The 13,845-nt window shown below is 44.0% G+C and overlaps 1 protein-coding gene and 1 pseudogene across 1 annotated transcript in view; one reads left to right on the forward strand and one right to left on the reverse strand.

Annotated features, from left to right (window-relative positions):
• Positions 1-13,845, reverse strand: part of ADAMTSL3 (ADAMTS like 3) — a 373,236-nt gene that overhangs the window by 358,379 nt on the left and 1,012 nt on the right. Inside the window, 1 exon segment of the mRNA XM_060157437.1 lies at positions 13,061-13,162. Coding sequence (XP_060013420.1) covers positions 13,061-13,129 — 69 coding nt within the window. The 5' untranslated portion in view covers positions 13,130-13,162.
• LOC132514459 (6-phosphogluconolactonase-like) lies at positions 11,546-12,349 on the forward strand (annotated as a pseudogene).

The raw sequence follows: 13,845 nt of genomic DNA on the forward strand, positions 1-13,845 counted from the left end.
AATGGTCACTGTTGGCAGTAGTTGGTTGCGTGGGGGAACACAGCGCCCCAGGAAAGCAGAGCTACACTAGGTGATGGCCAATCAGAATTCGGAAGCTGTACTAGGAGCCTCATTTATCAACCCCCTCCCTCCAGCCAAATATCAGAGGAGGAAAATCAACACACACAAAAGTCGATGGAGAATGGGGTCTATTAACTAGGGCAGTGTTTTTTTTCAAACTGGAAATATAGCCCATGAGTAGGTGATGACATTAATTGGGTCTTAACCAGTCATTTTGTCAGAGAATCAACTGGAATGGAGTGGATATAAAAACAGGTATCACAGTGAACCACTCATGGAAAGAATCAGCATTGTTTCTTGAAACTTTTGTTCCAAAAATATGAATGCATAGATATGTACATGCATTGAGTCGTGATGTAAAATGCACTTCCTCCTGTGGGTTTTTTTCAGTCAAAAAGCTGAAGTAACACTGAACTAGGGGATTGAGAGGAATCAATTTCTGGACTTCTACTTGCAACAGACTAAGATTTAAGGCTAGAGTTAAAGTTATGAGTAAGATGGGAAGGCAGGTATCATAGCCTCCCTATCCAAGAGGAACACCTATCTCATGAAGTAAAGCTGGCTTCACGTCACGAGGTGAGACTTGGCTACAATTCCTCATTAGTGCCGACTCTTCCCAAATCAGTAATGTTAGTGTGTGATGGTGGTGTGAGTGTAGCAACTCAACTATGCTCTCTGGAGCTATACTGCCTCAATGAAAAACCTGGCTTTGCCAGATGAGAGTTGATTAATTATTCAAAAACAGTCACTCCTACCCCTCACCCCACACATGCATATGATCTCTAGGGGAGGAGCAGACTTGCCCACCCCAATAATTTTGTGAGGGTTCTTTGGGCGGAGGCTGATAATTTAGTCAGTTTTATTTTTTTAATATTTTAATTAATTTTTATTGGAGTATAGTTGCTTTACAATGTTGTGTTACTTTCTGCTGTATACCAAAATCAATCAGTTATACGTATACACGTTATCTCCTCTTTTTTAGATTTCCTTCCCATTTAGGTCACCACAGAGCACTGAGTAGAGTTCCCTGTGCTATGCAGTAGGTCCTCATTAGTTACCTATTTTATATGTAGCAGCATATATGTGTCAACCCCCGTCTCGCAATTCATCCCACCCCCTTCCCACTTTGGTAACCATAAGTTTGTTCTCTACATCTGTATCTCTATTTCTGCTTTGCAACTAAGTTCATCTGTACCATTTTTTTAGATTCCACATACAAGTGATATTATTTATTTGTTTTTCTCTTTCTGACTTACTTCACTCTGTATGACACTCTCTAAGGTCTATCCACATCTCCGCAAATGGCACTATTTCATTCCTTTTTATGGCTGAGTAATATTCCATTGTATATATGTACCACATCTTCTTTATCCAGCCTACCCCAATAATTTTGGACTTGGCCATACAACCTGCTCTGTCCCTACCTCTGACTGTGTCTTCAGCTATGTGAGTTGCTTCAGCCAGTGGGGTTTTACAGAAATGACACAAGCAGACTGCATAAGAAAGACCCTTATGCCTTTGGACTTGCTCTCTTGTGTCTCTTTTATCACCATGAGAAGAACATGTTCTTCTCAGCCTGCTCATCTAAGAAGAAGGATGAGAGACCCATGGAGCAGAGCCCCATTAAAAAGAGGATCCCTATCAGAACAGAACCCTCACAAGATCAATGCATACAAATTTTTAAAAATAGAAACGAATACAAGCAAAATGCAATCAATGAACACGTATCTCTAGATAAATTACTCCAAAAAAAATCACAAATAAATTATAAACAACCTGATCTTGCTTTAAAAAAGTTCAGGAAGAAATACAAGAATTTAAAGAAAACATTTTAAGACAACAGAAAAAGTAAGCTTAGGAAAAAAATGGCAAAAACTGTAAAAACATTACAGATTTGAGGACCACATTAAAAAACCTTTCCTGAAACACATGCACACATGCTTATGAAGATTAAAAATTATTTACATTATGTCCAGATGAAAATATGGACTTTGGAATAAGGAAGAAATCATGTACGCATCATGGCAGACAAAGTGAGGCACATACAAGGGTTAAAAATCAGATTGGCCAGAGTTCTCTTCAGTAATACTCAATGACAAAAAATACAGAATCAATATTGACAAAGACCTTAAGAAAAAGACTGGGAAAAGCTTTCTTTGATTATATGGTTGAAATTTTTCCTGTTCTTTTTAAGAAATATTAACGTATGTTAGATCTCCTTTGTTACCATTTTTCTATAATCACGTGTATGTTTGTTTTCTACTTCATCTTATAGGAGACCCACTCTGTCTAGTATGTCCCCAGTTGCTTATTCCATTGCAAGCGCTCTATTTCTGTTGTTTGTAATGGGATCGGCTGTTTGCTGAAAAACGGCAGGAGGATGACATGAGGTATGAGACAGGGGGTGAACTAGACTAGTCCACAGCTTTGATTCTGCACTGTTGTCGGGCTCTTTCTCTTACTAAAGACGTGCTTTCCTTTTCTCTAGAGCTACACCTTCCTTTTATTTTCAACATCCAACAGTCAGGGAGGTTCTCGAGAAACCCCCTTACTCCACAGCATTTTGGTCAGAAAAGTGCTGTTTTCTTCCTCCCTACGTTATCCCACTCCACCTTCCGTGGTCTCTCCCTGTAGGAGTTTATGTTGTACAACTAGATGATAAAAATTCTGTGTCAGCAATTCTCCCCTTCAACTCTATGTCCCTTGCCATTTTTGGTGTCAAACCAGGCCTCTTTAGGGACAATACCCGCTTATTTTTGTGTCCCATCAAGGCCCTCAATTTCACTCTTCTTACCAAAAGTTTACTAGATAGGCACAATCTGTGACAGTCCTCATTAGGGAAACCTCTGTCCTGCTCAGAACGCAAGGAGACACATGTCAGCCTGCAGGGTCCTCTCTCACTCAGGTCTAGATTTCACAGTACTCAGAAAACAGTACTTCAGAGTTCGTGTTTACAAACAAGTACCATCTCCTTGTTTTAATGGAGAAAAACTTCATTCTTTTTGTTGCTGTTTGTTTGTTTTATATAGTTTTGAGGGAAGGAACTTGTTACACCTCCATTATGCCATTGCCATTGAAATCAACAGGGTTTTTGTTCTTGGAACTTGCCCAAATAACTTTAAAGACCTTCTGGACTGGTCAAAACTATAATACTGAAGAGAAAAGTCATGCCTTAGTAGTTACTAAACACATTACAAGCTATAAGAACTTTAAAAGTATGATATTAGCACAGGAAGCAACTGACAGAAATTTTAATGTTTAAAAAGAAATATAAGACTAGAAGAAAACATAGATTACACCTATTTTCTCTCAGTAGGAGTTTATTTCTAAGCATGATGCAAAGGCAAAGAATTCTTAAATTGAGACTCCTAGACTAGGCGACTTGAAAATTTTAAATGTCAATTTATCAAAAACATAAATAAAATTAAAATATTAATGACAAAATGGGGAAATTATTTGCAGCATATTAAAGACAAAAGACTCATATTCTTTACATATAAAAAGCCATATACAAATTAATGAGAAATCCTCAGTAGAAAAATAGGCAAAAATATGAAGATAAAATCTTTTATTCTATTTCTAATGTCTCAAGGAGACCATACACAAAAGCAGTAATACAAATGGCCCAAAAGTATTTTTAAGAATCTCTCACTACTAAGATTTCCTTAAATCTTATATTGCCAACTATTGCAGAGTACACCTTGGTAGACGCTTTCTGAAAGGCAACTTGATAGTATAAATCAAAGGTCTTAAAACTGCACATAGCTTTTGACCCCAAGATTATGCTTCAATAAATATTTTCCTAGAAATGTTTTCAAAGGAAATAATAATAAATGCGAGCAAAGATGGATCTGCAAACATATTTTCATAGCAGCATTATTTGCAACAGCAAAGAACTGATGAATTTAAATGTTCAGCAGTAAAAGAATTAGTTAATAAAATATAGCACACCAAATGATGCAATACTATGAAGACATTAAATATTAAAATAAAAATATAAATATGCCATGTAGAAATATTCCTCATGTTGTTAAATCTTTACAAAGCTATAATCAAAATACAGTGTAACCACTTTTTAAAAGATACATACATATGTTAATATTCTAAGAAGAATATAATAGGAAATGTATGCAACAAAATCCTAACAACTGTTAGAATGAAAGGTGGTTTTTTTCATCTTTGTCCTTTCCTGTGTTTTCCACATTTTTTTATAATGAATATGTTTACGTTTTTAAATCAGGGGGAAAATGGAAATTTCAAAAGAGAAAGTGAAGAGAATTTAAAGAGACCTTTAATACTGTAAATGAGTTTTTATTAATAAAATAGAGTAATTCTTCCTTTTAAAAATTTTTTTTCAAAATAACATGCTATTATATTTGTAAATGAAGGCTTGGAGAACAGATGAATTTCTTAGCATTTGACCACAATAATTTATAGCATACATTAGCTGGAGCTGTTCAGTGCTGACAAATTCCAGAAAGTAATTGCATAAAATACTTGGGAGAGGAAATTGCTTTATGCTTCCATGCTACTTATGGAAATTAGCATCTTTGTAAAAATAAACTGAGAGCAATCACAATCATAAACCTTGAAATGTGGTTTCCAAAAGATGTTAGCTCTGCTGCTTTAGGCTCCATTAGCAATGCAGAGGGGAAACACTGCCTACTTTTTTTTTCTCTGTTATGAAATAACTGCATACAATTGGTTTTTTCCTCCTGGATCTTTAATCCCTCCCTTTCTCCTTGCTGCCTCCCTTTGCAGTGCATATATACTGAAGTGTTCACTTTGCTCAGAAGAAGCTTCCTAATGATCCTGTTTCCTTCTCAAAGAGTATTACATATTTCCTTTTTTTTTTAACATCTTTATTGGAGTATAATTGCTTTACAATGGTGTGTTAGTTTTTGCTGTTTAACAAAGTGAATCAGCTATACATATAAATACATCCCCATATCCCCTCCCTCTTGCGTCTCCCTCCCACCCTCCCTATCCCACCCCTCTAGGTGGTCACAAAGCACTGAGCTGATCTCCCTGTGCTATGCAGCTTCTTCCCACTAGCTATCTACTTTACATTTGGTAGTGCATATATGTCAATGCTACTCTCTCACGTCGTCCCAGCTTACCCTTTCCCCTCCCTGTGTCCTCCAGTCCATTTTCTACATCTGCGTCTTTATTCCTGTCCTGCCCCTAGGTTCTTCAGAACCATTTTTTTTTTTTAGATTCCATATATATGCTAGCATACGGTACCTGTTTTTCTCTTTCTGACTTACTTCACTCCGTTTGACACACCCTAGGTCCATCCACCTCACTACAAATAACTCAATTTCATTTCTTTTTATGGCTGAGTAATATTCCATTGTATATAGGTGCCACATCTTTATCCATTCATCTGTCGATGGACACTTAGGTTGCTTCCATGTCCTGGCTACTGTAAACAGTGCTTCAATGAACACTGTGGTACATGACTCTTTTTGAATTATGATTTTCTCTGGGTATATGCCCAGTAGTGGGATTGCTGGGTTGTATGGTAGTTCTATTTTTAATTTTTTAAGTAACCTCCATACTGTTCTCCACAGTGGCTGTATCAATTTACATTCCCACCAACAGTGCAAGAGGGTTCCCTTTTCTCCACACCCTCTCCAGCATTGTTTGTAGATTTTGTGATGATGGCCATTCTGACTGGTGTGAGGTGATATCTCACTGTGGTTCTGATTTGCATTTTTCTAATGATAAGTGATGTCGAGCATCCTTTCATTTGTTTGTTTGCCATCTGTATATCTTCTTTGGAGAAATGTCTATTTACATCTTCTGCTCATTTTTGGATTGGGTTGTTTTTTTGATACTGAGCTGCATGAGCTACTTGTATATTTTGGAGATTAATCCTTTGTCAGTTGCTTCGTTTGTAAATATTTTCTCCCATTCTGAGGGTTGTCTTTTGGTCTTGTTTATGGTTTCCTTTGCTGTGCAAAAGCTTTTAAGTTTCACTAGGTCCAATTTGTGGTTTTATTTCTGTTTCTTTAGGAGGTGATCTTGCTGTGATTTGTGTCACAGAGTGTTCTGCCTGTTTTCCTCTAAGAGTTTTATAGTGTCTGGCCTAACATTTAAGTCTCTAATCCATTTTGAGTGTATTTTTGTGTATGGTGTTAGGGAGTGTTCTGATTTCATTCTTTTACATGTAACTGCCCAGTTTTCCCAGCAAAACTTATTAAAGAGGCTTATTCAGTCCCTCACATTTTGCAATCCACAGCTTCCCCTGAAGCTACTCTCTCAAACATAACTGACAATTTCACAAGATCAGGGTGAATTTTCACCTTCGTGTGTCCCTAAAACTAGCTCAGAACCTAAAGGAATCTTCAATTCTTCCCTCTTTCTCTCTCAGTCCCACATAATCACTTGTCAAGTTCTATCCCTTCAGGTTCTAAAATGGTGCCCATAATCACACGCTCTTGCTGAGGACTACTCCCTGCTCCCCACGGCCCCATGCTCTCTTGCGAACTGAGCTGAAGTTCTCATCAGTCCCAACCTGCACTGGTGCCAGCGGCATCCCAAGTATCTTTCACTCAAGTGTGTTCCCAGTGGCCCAATGGAGTCTTACTGGTGTCTCCCATCACCTCCTGGTCAACGCCCACAGGACTCCATGCTGCCCACTGAATCTAGTCCTCTTCATCGTTAATTTTTTTAGTGTGCTCGGCAAGGCCCTCCCCAGTGTAGCCACAAACTATCTTTGTTCATCCTTATTTCATACCCCATGCTGTCAAATACCCTACTCTTCAAACATACAGTGTCAGTGGAAACAAAGAGGACAAAACAGATTAAAGAGACATTTCTTCCTTTCTTTTTTTAAAGTCTTTATTGAATTTATTACAATTTTCTTCTGTTTTATGTTTTGGTTTTTTGACCGCAAGGCATGTGGGATCTTGGCTCCCTGACCAGGGATCGAACCCGCATCCCCTGCACTGGAAGGTGAAGTCTTAACCACTAGACCACCAGGGAAGTCCCTAAGAGATATTTCTGAGATGGAACAAATGGAAGTTAGTGGCCGGATGGGTACAGGGCAGGGGCAACAGAGAAGGCGGCATCTAGAGTGGCCCCAGGATTCTGGGTCAAATGACTAGAAGATGGAGAATCCAGGCACTGAGACAGAGCTGGGTGGGTGGTGAGGATTTCCATTTAGGAAATATTGTGTCTGAGGTCCACAAGGAATATCCTGGTGGAGGTAAGTAGCAGCTCACAGATATACTGATCTGCAGCTCATGGAAGAGGCTGACAGAAACCTCTCAGAGATACTGGGTGTCTTCCATTTTAGTGAGGTTACCGAGAAGAAAGAAGGGAAGGAAGGAAGAAAGGAAGAAAGGAAAGAAGGAAGGAAGGAAAGGAGGGAGAGAGCGAGAAAGAAAGAAAAAGAGAGAGAGAGGGAGGGAGGAAGGAAGGGAGGAAGGCCAAAACTAAGCTATCAAAATTGTCCTTTATTTTCAATGTTTACATTTAACAGTTGATGTAAAATAATAGACTTTTTTTTATCTGTGCCACCAGGGAAGCTCCCAATTTTTCTACAATTTAAATGTTTTATTTGCATAATTTATCTGCTAGCGGTCAGGGCCTCTAGACACAGAGTGTCAAGTGATGACAATGAGCTCAATCAATTGATTGTTATTCTCTTAAACGTCTTCCCTGCATAGGGGACAGCGGGAAAAGTGTCACAGAACTCGCCTGGAGAGTTCTGTGGAAGGATGATCAGAAGATATGGCGATCATGCATATGAGAACAAAGAAAGACACAGATGAAAAGGATGAAAAAACAAAAGGTCCTACCACAAATTAACTGATATCATAAGAAGCTACTGTAAAGGGTGAATCCAAGTGTTTATGGATCTGTAACCAAGGCTCATGGAGGACCCGATTCAGTCACGAGGGAACTGACACAGGCCACCGTCTCAGACTGAATGTGCTACCTCCTTCTCCTGGGTCAGAAGAGTGATTTGGAGGAGCCAGGGGATTTCTGTAACTCACAACAAACACCCAAGTGTGGATTCTGACTTCTGATTTAAAGGAGATGGAGTGAAAGCGAACGTTGGGATTAATGTTGGTGGTGTCACAGCGGGAGAACTGCCACCAATGCCACCAAAACCACAGCCAACACCAAGACATGAACCTACTAATACTGGAGCTTCCACCGTGGTAACAGCCACGGAGACAAAAACACCACCAAGACCAGAACCACCAAGATATCCGGAATCACTGAGACCAGAACCACTCCCAACCCCAGGACTGATGAAAACCATAATGATTAAGATCAGAAACAGCGACAAGACCAAAAACAATGCCAGAGAGAACCTCTGAGACCAGAACCACCTAACGTAACAATACTTAAAACATCAGACCAGAACCACTGGAATCAGAGACCAGAATTACCACCAAGACCAGCATGGCCCTAGGACTAGAACCAACATGTCTAATTTTAGTATCAAGATGTTGACCCTTCCCAATGCCAAAACACTGGAATTTAGGGGGCAAAGCTCATGATAAGGAGAAGCTAAGTACACACATTCTAAAGAGGGCTACCAACATAAGGTAGCTCTCCCTGAGAGCTCCCTAAGAAGGGATACCAGCTACCGCCTCACTCCTTCCCCTCTCAGAAGGAGGACTGAGATGTATTGAAGAAATAAAAGAATCACTCATTGAGACTGGGGATGCCTGCAAGGAGAGACTGGCGATCCTCTCTCCAGGTGGGTATGAGCTTAGACTGGATCCACTGATCTGTCCTAGCAGAGCAAGGACCAGAGAACTGAAGGGAGTTGGCAGGACAGAGAGAGGAGCCAGCGCTGGAGCATCCCACACCCCCACCCACTGCACAGCAAGGATGTGAGCACTTCCTGTGGATTAAGTGGACAACACCAAAGGAACCGGGTTTAAACCATCCTGCCAGCACCCCACCCAACAGGTTGCCTGGAGGCAAGAAGATCCCAGCAGCATGAGGCAAGCCGGAGCTGGACCTCCTGCTTCAGGAAAGGCAGGTCCTGCAGAGCGCTCTGAAGAATTTACATGTGCTACCCAGAGGGCAGAGAGTCAACGAGAGCTAGAGACGGTGACAACTACCAGAGAGAGGCATCCAGTTAAGTCAAGAGCTGTTTGACCTTCTCCCCATCCCCTCTCCTTGCTCCCAACCCCAGCTGGACCGAGAATAACTAAAAGGAAGAAAGAACCCCACACCAATCCTTACCACCGGTTGAGGTGAGAAGAGAATGGACCACAGTACGACCCCACTTCAGGTACCTGGAGCCACGTGTCAAGGCTAGACTAGACAGAAGGGAGATAAGATTTAAATCAAGCAGGGAATCAACATTTTAAATTGGACTGGACTTCTAATAAATGAAAGGGAATCTGCCCAAGATTGCGTGGAGGCATGGAAATGGAATGGATTTGGCAAAGCAGGGCTGGAGCCCATGATTTGCTCCATATTTATATCCCCCTGAGTTGAGACTTCTCAATGAAGAAGGCTGGAAGAGAGAGTTGGAACAGCAGCACCTGTCTTCTCAGGGAAGATCAGGGGCCCTAAGGAGCAGGCCCAGAGCAACAGGAAGCTTCCAGGGCCAGGGTGTAACCAGAAGATGGGAGGCCTTTCCAGCTGCCTGAGTGAGGGAAACGGTGAGCTCCTCCAGAAACAGTCAAGAACGAGTTAGAGAAACACGAGACTGCTGACCTCATGGCTTGCTCTGCAATCTATCACAATTATTTGTGGCCAGTGAATATAAAGGTTTCAGTTTTAGCTGATTTAATAAAGAAAATCTAGTTTTTATTAAATGAGTTGGCACATTCCTTGCTCCTTGCAGCTCAGCCTCACACGGCTATTAACTCTCCACCAGCCTCCTGGTGGCAGCACTTATAAGGAAGGGGAGAGACCAAAGAAGACTCCCAAGGGCCCCCCAGACACCCAAATCCCAAGATACCTCAGAGGAGCAGCTTTGACTCAAACTCAGGCTGACCCTAGGGAGATAACCAAGTATCCAACCCTTGGGCACCCCAAACTGACTTAGCCTTCACTAGAACATTCTCCAGGCCCCGTGATGGGACCAGCCACATCCCCAGCAGAAATCACAGGCATCTCGCTTGTTTCAAAGGGTTAATACAGCAACAGCACTGACTTAGTACACTTAGTACATGCCAGACAGTTTTCATTTTGCTTGTTACTTTTTTCCTCTTCACAATGGATTAACTCCTCCAGAAAATTCTATGAGGTAGACACCCCCTCTCTACAAATGTGGACACTGAGCTGCAGAGACGTTTGTATAACAGGCCTTGAAGTGGCGGAGCTGGGATTCCAACAGCTGATGCTGTGGATGATGAAGACCGCTGGCCTGAAATCTCCGCTTACAGCCTTCTGTGCACACTGCCCCAATACATGGAAACAACGCTGCAGCGGCACAAAGATATGGAAAAATGCAAAAGAGGTCAGTGCGTGACTCAAGCTGGGCAAACACTGCCCTTGGCCAAAGGTCAACAGACTGCCTCAAAACACATTTAAATTTTATGGGGTGGAAGAAGGCAAAACGAAACTCGGTGCCTTGAAGACTCAGCCTCATTTGACCAGGAACAAATCTCTGGAGCTCTCACAGCCTGTTTCAGATCTGCTGATGGGATGGAAAAGCACGTCTCCATCCTTTTGCCCCAACACTATACCTCGCTGACCACAGAAATCCTAAAGTTACCCTGAAAATATTAACATTTGTTCTAATAAAAGCTATCTGTTGAAATGCGAATATGGGGTAGCACCAATAAAATGAATAATGGGGGAGAAGATGTACCTCACTAACCACTCTGCATGAGCCACCGAAATCATGGGACACTGGAGCTGAAAGAGGCCTTAGAAACACTAAGTACAGGAGTGAAACGAGAAGCAGAGAAGTCTGATTAATCTATTCCAGGGTGTATCTCTTTATATATGTGTATATGCTCATCTAATAGACGTTAGAGCCCTTATTACGTGCCAGGCCCTTTGCCAGCCCTGGGAGTACAGAGGCCACCAAGCCATGTAATGAGAAGTTACATGTGCAAGGAGGGGTTGCCTTGCTTTAATTCACACAAGATACCGTATGGACCAGCATGTTCTAATTCACACAAGGTACGGTATGGGCTAGCAGCATACCTCAGGACACAACACTAAGATGTGCTCTGCACCTTTAGATCTGGGGGTACAAACTGCTTGGCTGAATCTAGTCTACAAATATATATGTCTGGCTTTCAATGCTTTAACAACTGAGAGACAGCATAGGAAGTCTGGATAACCAGCTGTCTTGCAAAATAGTACGATCCAGCAATCCTGAGTGTGCATTCTCCCTTGGCAATGATCAGCTGGAGTTGAGTAGAGATTGTTCTTAATAGATGGAGCATGTACCATCAACTTTGCCACAGTCTCCGCCATTCCCTATTGTCTCTCAGGCAACGCTAGCTCCATTCGTTTGACTCTGTCCAGTGGGTAACTGAGGGATGCGATGCTTGAGCTGGGTCCCCCTGGGGCTGGTGGGAAAGACAGGATGCTAAAGAAAAGACTGCAGCGCAGGCGCATTGGCAGCCTCTTCTTGGTCTTCTCCAGCCCGCAGGAGCTGGGTCCGTCGCTGGCACAACTGGTGGAACAGCGCCTGGCGCGGGGCCAAGGCCAATTGGCGCTCGGTCTGTCCGGCAGCAGCCTCGAATCGATGCGGGCCCACGAGCTGCCCGCTGCCGCTGCCTGCACCGGGCCTGCCGGCCTTGCGCGCTGGACGCTGGGCTTCTCCGACATGCGCTTGGAGCACTGCGAGAGCACTGATGGCCTCCAGCAGCCCCACCTGCTCTCCACACTGCCCAGCCCCGCCAACCAGGTGATCACCATTAACCCCGCGCTGCCTGTAGAGGAGGTGGCTGAGGACTCGGCCAAGGAGGTGAGACAGGCCTTAAGAGGGGACTCCATTCTGCTTTTCGACCTGCTGATTCTGGGTGTGGGTCCCGACGGCCACACCTGCTCACTCTTCCCCGGCCACTCCCCCCTTGCAGGAGCGGGAGAATTTGGTGGCCCCCCCATCGGCGACTCCCCAGAAGCCTCACACTTCCCGTGTTGAAGGCAGCTCCAAGTGTCGTCTTTGTGGCAACTACAGCAGGCAAGGCAGACATTCTGAAGCGCGTTTTGGACGACAAGCAGGAAAACCCCCTCCCCGCAGCCCCGGTCCAGCCCCGAACTGGGAAATTCTGCTGGTTCCTGGACGAGGCAGCAGCCGGACTCCTGACCACGAGTGCCCTTCAGGAAGCATTCCACGTTGTAACCGTTGTAACCCGGCGCCCGAGAGATGCTGCAGCTGGGACCATGCACAGCCCAAGTAGGTGGGACCTTCCAGGGCTGGGACCCGCTGCCAGCCCACTCCAGGCTTTATTTTAGAAAAGCCCTGTAGTGCCACTGGAAGCCGATAGGGTCTGGCCACCAGCCCTGCCCAGGGGCTCAACCCATAGGCCCGTGGCTCTGGGTGACAGTTATTAAAAAGAGCATTTGAAGAAAGCAAGAGAGAGAGAGGGAGGGAGGGAGGGAGAGAGGGAGGGAGGGAGGGAGGACTGCAAAACAGTGTGATATGTGTTGATAGACGTAAACACAATACTTATTTAGTGGCTGAGCTAATGCCACAACCTGGCCTCTGCCCAATCATTGTGTCCTGGCCTATAGCAGCCAAGTCTCTACAGTGCACATGCAGACAGCCGTTCCAGACTGAAAAAGACAGGATCCATCACAGCCCCAAGTTATCACTCATATACAGCATCCACAGTGGTATCAGGCACAGTGGTATCAGGACTCGGAGAGGACCCAAGGGATTGGATTATGCTTACAGCTAAGCCAACCAGAAATACCATTTGCTGGAGGTAAGAAACAACTAGTTCTCTTTGGTATAAGATGAACATTAATCATACCACATCTTAGGTGATCTAGACTGAAACTCCTAAGTAAACAGGGAGATGCCTACCATTCCCCTTCCCCTCCCTATTACCTGCAGGAGGGCAGAGTTCATGAAGACCATCCGTACCAGCAGCCACCAAGGGCTCTTCCAGGAAGCCATGGAGTCCGGTCTCCTGGGCAGCTCACTTGCCGCCTAAAAAGGAGGAAAGATTTGGTTTCCAATCAGCTCTGGACCCAGTGGCAGCACTCATGACTTAACAGACCAACCAAAGGCAGGAACCCTGAGCCCCACATAATGTCTTGGAAAGGTTTGTGTTGGCCCAGGATGGAGCTACCTATTACAGGGTACAGTCTCTCTGGGGCTCTCTTTAGGAGGAGTCCACATCAAAGTCAGGAGGGCAGCTAGACCAGCCTCCAGTGTGCAACCCGTACCTCCAGCCCTCCAGAAGCTGAGCCATCTCTGCACCAGCCACTTCCCAGCCCATGTGTCAGAAGCAGGGTGTGGCTACTGGCATCCCACTCAGGAAGGCTGCATGGAGCCAAGGGTTAGGGCACCTGCCAGCTTCCGCTGCTTCAGGCAAAACTGAGTCTAAGCCCAACTAAGCCAGCCCAGAGAGGGGAAGGGAACTGCCTAAGGTCACACAGCAAGACGGTGACTTTTCTAGGACTGGAATGCAGGTCTTCTGACGGTTCAAGGCTTTCCCCACCAGAGGACACCGTTCATCCTCGGAGCCTCAGCCCTGCAGCCAGAGAGGCCTGAGAGTTGAGTTAAGGGAGGTTCGGAGAGAGGCCTGAGAGTTGAGCTAAGAGAGGTTCGGAGGGCACAGCCTCAGGGCCATACTAGCACAATCTCCTAAAAGTAGATGAGGGCAAACC

The sequence above is a fragment of the Lagenorhynchus albirostris genome, chromosome 1, assembly GCF_949774975.1.
Source record: "Lagenorhynchus albirostris chromosome 1, mLagAlb1.1, whole genome shotgun sequence".
NCBI lineage: Eukaryota > Metazoa > Chordata > Mammalia > Artiodactyla > Delphinidae > Lagenorhynchus > Lagenorhynchus albirostris.